Genomic DNA, 8,502 nt, shown 5'->3' on the forward strand with positions numbered 1-8,502 from the left:
AAAAATACCACTCTTTTGGGCTCAAACACAGCTCTCAGATAATTTGGGGTATTTCGAACTGCAGCGGGAAAGAAGGAAAGGAAAAGAAAATATTGTTAAGGACCTGAGTATCCTAGAGGGCCCAGGAGAGTCCCAGGACTGAATATTATTTCATGCAGACCTTCCTAATCTAGGGGCAATTAGCTTTAAGCAGAGTGGGTATGGACCAGTCCACTGGATGCTGGGACTGGGATTCAGTCCCCAGCTCTCTGTGCTGGAAGCATAGGCACAACCGTGGAGACTTTCAGGCAGTTGCCAGGAGAAACTTCCCCAGTGTCTAAGTTATGTTTGCCAGCTCAGCTCCCTACTGGGAGGATGCTGAAGATCAGGAAGGGCACAAGCAGTGGGAGGAGCCCATTGTGTTGCCTCCAGGTAAGCAAGAAGCTTTTATAATTACCAGTTCCCATTGTACAGCCCACAGGCACGTGCCTGGGTGGTGTGGCTGGAAGCAGAACTGACATCTCCTTAACCTCTCCTTTGCTCTATCCATATGAGGGTGGACCCCTGAAACTCCCAGTTTCCTCTTGTGTTTTTCCTTCACTATGCAAGAGGACAGTGCAGCCAGCAAGACAGCTCACTGCCCAGCTTAAAACACCTCAGTTCTGCTTCATGTCTTTCTTATATTTTATCAGCTTTATAGCTGAATGTCTCATTAACACAAACAAACAGATTATAATGCCTTCTCAGCAAGCTTGATCAGAAATCCCTGAAACAATCAAAAGCCTGGGAAAACAATTTGTTGCATTTGATGCATCAGTTCTTAGAACTGTAGATATATTAGGCAATAGGTCTTTGTTCACTCACATTAAGCTAATTGAATGCATATTTATTGTGCACCGTTCTTCAGCATCCAGGCAAAATCAAAGAAGCCTGTTTCACTACTGAGATGGTAATTTTGCATAAGAAATATGGACAGATTTACATCAGACTATTAATGCTATTCCATTATTCAACACCAGAGCTAAAATTAGGAGTCACCTCAACAACCAGATGCATATTTTATCTTCAAGGTATGAGCCCAAATTAGCACAGACCTCTGCCTCCTGCCAATAACCCTTAATTCCAGATGGGCTCGTCTACAGCAGGATCATTGGCATGAGGGAGGCACGTGAGTCTCAGGCTAACTCTTATGTTTGCATCTTCCAGTTTAAATACTGAGGGTCACCAGGAGTCACACTCCATCTGCTTCCATTTGTTACGTCCTGAAAAAACACGAGCATCCAGATATGACATTTTGTAGACATTTTTTAATAGCAAATCACTTACTGGTACCTGTTTGAAGGAAATGGAGCCCATCTGCACCTGACTGAGCTCACTGCAGGAACACCAGCGCTTTCCTGAGGCCTTCCTTAAAATAATGCAGCATCTTTCCTCCTGCTGTGTGGCTGAGGGATGGCGAGCCCCTAGCACAGAGCAGGTGCTGTAGCTCATATGCACATTCTAATAACAGCCTTGTTGTGCAACAGCCACAAACCATCCCATTAGGAAGCTTTTTAATAGGCCATATGTGAGCAGCACTTGGGCAGATGTAAAAATTCCCTCTTGACTAAGGCTGTGTTTTATGTACCTTTAATCTGCAGGACATTCCTGCTTGAATGGGATACTGGGCACCTTGAAGAATGCAATAAACCCGAGCAGAATTCTCTGGTTTAGCCTCTATATGCTGTCTGAGTCATGAGGCATAAGAGAAAGGGCAAAAAAATCATAATTTTGATATAAAATCCTCAAATGATCCTCCTGTCAGTACTGATGGAGTGGTTACTTTATGTCTAAAGCTCAGGCCAGCTCTTCCCCAGCTCAGTTCAGAGGCTCAAAGATGCTGAAAAATGAAAAAATACTGTAAGTCTGGACTGTGGACTTATCTCCTCCTTTCTGGGGAGCACAGACCAAGGTGCCCCCACTCTGGGGGCATCATGCGGGGTGGTTTCTCCCTGTGAAGGAGCAAAATTATCTATCTCAGGCATACCCCCTTTCCATGGGCTGTAGTGCATGCTTTACTCAGAAGCTGCTGAGAAGTCTCAGCTGAGGTGAGAGGAGTCTCCCCAGCCACGGGCAGGATCCAGGGTGAGCTCCTGGGGCTGGGGGACAGCTGCCCTCATCACTGGCCCTGGGCACACTGTGGGGACAGCCAGGCCTTTTCTTTCTCAGCATCTGAATGCTACCAAGGAATTTTCAACCAAAGCAGCCTAATCACATCCATATTTATCGCCTGCTGTTTTGTTACAGGAAGGCAACACCTCTGTATCTGCTTCAGATCCTAAGGGGCTGCCAATACCATGCTGCTGTCGCTATGGTTTCTCCATGATCTCTGCACTCCTCGGGCTTCTGCCAAGTCTGTCTTCCAGGGTTAAAAGAGATATTTGGACTTCTAACACCAAAAGGAAATGGTAGCATTGGGAGGTCTGCCAGCTGAGCATGGTTCAGATCAAACCACTCTTAAAGCTCTTAAAGGCTCTGAGCCCCAAACAACAGGCACATTTCTTTGCCTGCTCAGGGATTTGTTTGCAGGAGTGGAAAGAAGTATCAGCTGCAGGACAGAGTCTGTAATTCACCTCACTGCCCCAGCTGGGGGAGAGTGTAGTCCCTTCTTCTCTGAGCTGCTCCCAGAAATAATATTTGTTGTTATTGGCTTACCGTCCCAAGGGATAAAATTACTATGAAATGTTTACAAGGACCATTTGAAACCTGAGAAGAGGATGTTTTTAGTAATGTGGAAAGAGCCAAATACCTTAGAAGAGAAATATTCCAGCTTTAAGAATTAATTACTGCTTCCCAGTAATGCAGGCTGACAAATAACCTTGCGCAATTTCCCGGACAGATACATTTTAATGGAAATCTTGTGCACAGGTCAAGAGCAAAATATGGTTGCTGAAGCATGACCCCACAAGCTTGGGTACGTGGGTACCTCTGCCCAAACACTTGCCCAGCAAAGCCCAAGGGGCAGAGCATGGGGCTGAAAAAACCACCTCTACATAGCAGCTCACACCATGAGGGGCTCGGATGGGGATTGCTCCTAGGGCTGGTTGTTTTCTGTCATAAAGGAAAAACATGGGTAGCAAACAACCAAGAACATTTTTCAAAACAGCAGCTATGACATCTATGAAGCTCTATAATCATTATGCAAAATTCACTATGTAGCTTTTCAGTTGTAAATCAAGTATCACAGGGCACTGAAATGAAAGCTCAATCTCTATATCCTAATTTTTCTTTTGGTAGTGCAGGAAGATAGTATATAGCTGATTATGCTCCACAGAATACACTTGCATAACGAGTCACAATATACATTTATTATTCTTTCAGTCAAGAGCATCAAACATTGAATGTAGTAAGAAAATTTCATGAACCAATTCCCTCAAAACCATTTTCAACAAAAAGTCTTTGCTTTCTCCCTCTTTTTAGATAGGTGAAATGAGGAGACTGGTGGAAGAGCAAGCCTGAGAATCAACAGGGAAATCTGAATTGTCATTAATTACCCCAGATGTGATCTGAGCTGCTGTTTTGTGAGCCATGCTACTCATAACAAGGTTTTCAGAGATGTCACTGAAGGTACCTCAGGGACACAAGTCTTTGGAGTGTTGCCTACAGTTTGGTGCAGTGACACAACAACAGCATCACTCTCAAAGATATTGCTCCTAGAAGGACATCAGACTTTGGATCCTCACTTCAGGAGAAACTGAAGAGATCCTGCTGCCATACTGATGTGAATCGCCAGTGGTCATGTGTCAAGAGCAACTGCCATAAAAAGTCACCTTTGCCTGAAGGACTTTATTCTGAATCTATTCAGACCTTCCATTCACCAAAAGCTAATGAAGTTCCACAGGAATAAAATTACTTTACAGGACATCCATGCATGGCATGCAGATGAGTTTCCAGTCATCCATCCATCCATCCATCCATCCATCCATCCATCCATCCATCCATCCATCCATATCTCAATCACTTTTGCTCCCTGTCTGAAGCTTGAACCCAACTCTTGCCCACGGTGTGAACACAATCCTTGTTCACAGTCCGCCTTCCAAAATCCTTCAGACAAACCACAGGACACAGCATGAACCTGCAGCATGACCATTTCCTGTGCTGAGAGGCAAGCCCCCATCAACAGACAGTGAGGAAGCAGCTTGGGTCCAGGTGCTTGAGAGGGGCAGAAAATAAAAGGGACATCCATAAAGCTTTTTGAAGAAAACATCCCTACCTCTGTCTAGGGATGTGCAGCTCCTGAGTTGAAGGTTATATAGAACAGGTTGATGGCAGCTGCAGTTTTAAAATTCATGAAGCCTTAAAGCATTACTGGATGATTTCAGAGCTTGAAGATAAGTAGACAAAATAGTCCAACAGGGGGGAGATGCTGATGTAGTAGCAGCCATAATAGTGTGTGATGCCACACACATCCCTGCTTCTGAAACCCCACTCATCCATCTTGTCAGGCAAAATTGCTGTGATTCTGTTTCAGAGCGGAGGTGGTGGGAGGAAAGAGGCATATTTTCCTCTGATTGAGGAGAAAGGCCAGGCTATGCACTACTTACCCTCCTGAAGCCACCCTGCCCCCTCTGTGAAGGGCTTAGAGACTAGGGATGGCAAGTATTCAGTAGGGAAGGCATAAGTGACCATGGCCCAGGAGAAACAAGGCTTCAGAGCTGCTCTGCTAGTACTTGAGAGATGCTTTGCCCCCCCTGCCCTGGTGTGCCCCTCTTTGCTCACTCAGGATTGAAGAAAATCCTGGGGTAAAATGTGCTGGGAGCCAGCAGGTTCTTCCTGTGGTTTACCTGTCAGCTCCGGGTTGAAAACTTCTGGATGAGAGTAGATCTGTGCCAGCCAGGGGAAATTCAGACAAACACCATAAATGCCTAATTTATGTACCTCTACCCAAAAATGTTACCCAGAGTGGTCCAAAGCAGCTGCTGCCTAAAATTGGAGGCAGATCAGAGCAGCACTCCCTCCCTGCCATTGGCATGCTCTAGTCATCCAGATTCCCCAGTACATCCCTGAGGGGCTCATCCTGCTCCTGACACGTGGCTGAAGCAGCCCTACAGCATGAGAAGTGTGGGGTGGAGACAGGAGGTTCTGCACCTTGACCTGAGCATGGGTGCCTGTGTAGCACCTCTAGCTTTTTCCTGTGTGAGAGAGAGAGAGATGGGGAAAATGACTGCATTTATCCCCCTGCTCCTGCCCATCCCTGCCCCTTGAGTTGCCACTAGTTCCTGCACAACCTCTCCCCCTGTTGTACCAGAGTGGGGACCCAAGCTCCTGCATTGCCAGGGGCAGTGAGAGGCACCTAAGTCGGTGCCTAATGTGATTTTTCACCCAGCTGCTGAGGACTATGGTGAGATGCAGACTTGTCCAGCACACATTACCTGCCCCTTTAGCATATTTTGTACCACGTGTGCACTGAATATCTTTAGCAACTTGCTTGGCAAAACTCCATACTGGATATGTGAGTAGGAAATCATTTCCAAAGACAAAATCTGCAGGTTAAAAACCCGAAATTCTACCAGAGTGGGATTTTCTCTTGCAAACAATTTGGTATCCTGGTTTCAAGATGGTGAAATGTTTCACCAATATCCCACATGCAACTCTTCAATTCCTCTTCAAATTTCCCCATGGACACATGGTCCATATGATGAGCTCAAGCCTGCCAGGGATGTGCTTGCTCTCACCAACCCCATCATCCTACACCCCTCAAGCCCAGAGTCCTGGGCCTGGCAGAGAAACTCTCACAGTGAAGAAATATTTAACATGTGTTAAATACTTTATTATCATGTTTAAACCATACTTTGGTTTGTCCAGGCTGTCACTATGCTTTTTACACAAATTAGCTCCAAGAGTTTTGGACTCAGCTTCAGTCTGTTCCTGCAGCTCTGAGTATCAGCTCTCCTGTGCCCTTTGTAGGGCAGCACAGGGCCTTCAGGGAGGAGACATGCCTGGACTGAAGATGTACACATAGCCCTGGGTGGGGAATGGTTCTGCTGGCATCCCACACCCTGCCCAGTGCTCACACAGGTCTCTGGTGCTTCCGCACAGAGAATCATCTTTAACTTCCCTCAATTACCTCAATCACCCTTCCTTCAATAACCAACATCAGTAGGCAAAGAGTGAAGGTGGCCCAGGGAGCTTCAAGGCCCAGGGATCAGAAACAACAGGGACTGCCCACTAACTGCACAGCACAGCACCTACCTGCCTTTCCGAGCGCAAGGAAAGAAGGAAGTGGTCTTTTGACTTTAATCTATGAGGTTTCACAAAATAAAACCTCACTGGACTTGTGCTTGAGAGAAGACAGCGAGTTTCCCCTGTATGGATTCATCCACTTCCACTTTCTACAAAGCATGGAATAGTTTTATTTCTCACATACGTAATTCAGAGGCATACTGGAAGTGCAAAACCTACATTCCATGCTCAGACATCCAACAAACAGTTAATAAAACCCATTCTAAGTACGGTTTAGAGTTTATGTGAAGTAAGAGTAAAGTCTGACCTGTTTCCAATAGCTACAAAATTACTCTGGGGAAGATAAAGGTGTGATTCCTTTCAAATGTAGCTATTTTCTGTCCAGGGAACCTACGCATCAGTCCTTCCTATCGCACATCTCCAGAGAAAGCAACAGCCAACCCACACACTCCTCTGCTGTGGATTGCTCAGCACTTTGCTCCACAGCAATCTGTGGGAGAAACTCAACCCTCCTATTGAATGCTTGGGGCTCAAATGATTAATTCTGTAGAACAGATCTCTAAGGCACATCAGAAACTGGAGCTCATTCCCAACAGCCCATCAGCATTCAGGCTATTACGGCTGCAAGCAAAACAGCAGCTTTGAGAGAGGAAAGCAGTTCTGTTATAATCAGAATTCTTACAGACACTTCCATATTTTCATATTTAATTGAGCTTTTTTTTGTTTCCTACAAAGTTTTCCACCATGGGCTTTCCAAGCATTGTATAAAGGCAGGTAATGATTTACATCATTAACACTCCCATTTTACAAACAGGAAATCGAGGCCCCCAAAGAAAATCATGTGAGTAGCTTAATACAGAAAATCCCAGTCCCCCGAAAAAAGAAATTTAATCAAAGCCTTCTGGCAAAAGTCCCCTTTCCAACTACCTCTATTTAGTTGCTATGTTGCTATGCAGCTTTTTTTCTTTTTTTTTTCCCCAAAAATAACCCAACTAGTCAAATGAAAGAACAGCAAGGAAATTGCAAGCTTTGACACACTTACTTCTACACTGCCGGCATTAGTACAAAAATAAAGATTTTTATTAACTAGTTTACAAAAATAAACTCTATTGAGTCTCATGGGATCTCATTGGGAGGTTTACTTGACTTTGGAAGATAAAGCCTGTTTGAAACGTCTCTTTAGATCTTGCATGTTGGGAGATTTGGGCCGAGGGATGATGGATGACCGCCTCCTGTCCGTGCTGCCAGCATGCTGTAGTTTGCTGACCTCCTTGCAAAGATACTGGAAGACATCACAGACACCTTGGGAGTCCTCGCTGGTGGAGATTTCCAAGAACAGGCTGCCCAGTTCATTTGCTAGCTGTAGTCCCTCTTTTGCCTGTACTTGCCTGGCATGGAGGAGGTCTGCTTTGTTCCCCACAATAATGATGGGAGTCCTGGCATCGGGGTGCACCTTGCGTATGTGCTGGTAGAGAGGCTGGACTGACTGGTAGCTGCTGTAGTCTGTGATGGAATAGACCAGCAGGAAGCCCTCTGCCCACTTCACGCACCTGGACAGGGAGTCCAGCACCTGCACGCAGTCTTCCTGCACCTGCCATACAACAGAGAGCACAGATTCGGCATCGGGTCATGAAAGCATAAAGGCCGTATCACAGCATCATCAAACGGGTCCAAAGGGAAAGCCTGAGCTCTGTCTCAGGAGACGAAGTCTAGGCATGCAAGAAATCTGGGCTCAAAACCCGAGCCTTTGGGTAGCAGATGAAAACCGATTGAGCCAAAATATCTCCGTACCTGGATGCATCCCGGCGTGTCTTGGATCTGTACGGCAACGTGGTCCCCGTCCAGATGGACCAGCCGGGAGTAGAGGTTGCCTGGGGAGCAGAGAACCGTGAGCCGCCTGAGGCGGGGCCCCGCCGCGCCCTGTCCCACCGGCCCCCGCCTCACCTGTGTTGGGCTCGTAGTCGCCGATGAAGCGCTTGGTCAGGAACCGCACGATCATGGCTGAAACACAGAGCGAGCGCCGCGTTAGGCGGGACGGGCGGGCAGGGGAAGGGGCCGGGGCCGGGCAGCCCCGCACTCACCGCTCTTGCCGACGCCGCGGGCACCCAGCACTGCCAGGCGGAGCTGGGCGCCGGGCGGCCCCGGGGGGCACTCGGCGATGGGCGCCAGCAGGAAGGGCTGGGACATGCTCGGCAGGCGCATGGGAGAGGCGGCTCCGCAGCCGGAGGGCTCGGACGGCTCCGCTCGGCTCGGCCGGCAGCGCCCGGAGCGGGCGGCCCCGGCGGCTTTTAAAAGCCCCAG

General features: G+C 47.4%; 1 protein-coding gene across 2 annotated transcripts in view; it reads right to left on the reverse strand.

Moving 5' to 3' along the window:
- Positions 1 to 6,859: 6,859 nt before the first annotated feature.
- RASL11A (RAS like family 11 member A) overlaps positions 6,860 to 8,502 on the reverse strand; it is a 6,225-nt gene continuing 4,582 nt past the window's right edge. The window contains exons 1-4 of one of the 2 annotated variants that reach the window (XM_015634800.3): positions 8,283 to 8,465; positions 8,146 to 8,202; positions 7,993 to 8,072; positions 6,860 to 7,792 (exon numbers count right to left, since the gene is read on the reverse strand). In XM_015634800.3, the coding sequence (XP_015490286.1) occupies positions 7,340 to 7,792; positions 7,993 to 8,072; positions 8,146 to 8,202; positions 8,283 to 8,403 (711 nt within the window). In that variant the 5' untranslated portion in view covers positions 8,404 to 8,465 and the 3' untranslated portion in view covers positions 6,860 to 7,339. Of the gene's footprint in view, positions 7,793 to 7,992; positions 8,073 to 8,145; positions 8,203 to 8,282; positions 8,466 to 8,502 lie in introns of those variants that run through there. The other variant, XM_033515437.1, reaches the window with a different exon arrangement.

This window comes from Parus major, chromosome 1 (assembly GCF_001522545.3).
Source record: "Parus major isolate Abel chromosome 1, Parus_major1.1, whole genome shotgun sequence".
In the NCBI taxonomy this organism is placed as follows: Eukaryota; Metazoa; Chordata; class Aves; order Passeriformes; family Paridae; genus Parus; species Parus major.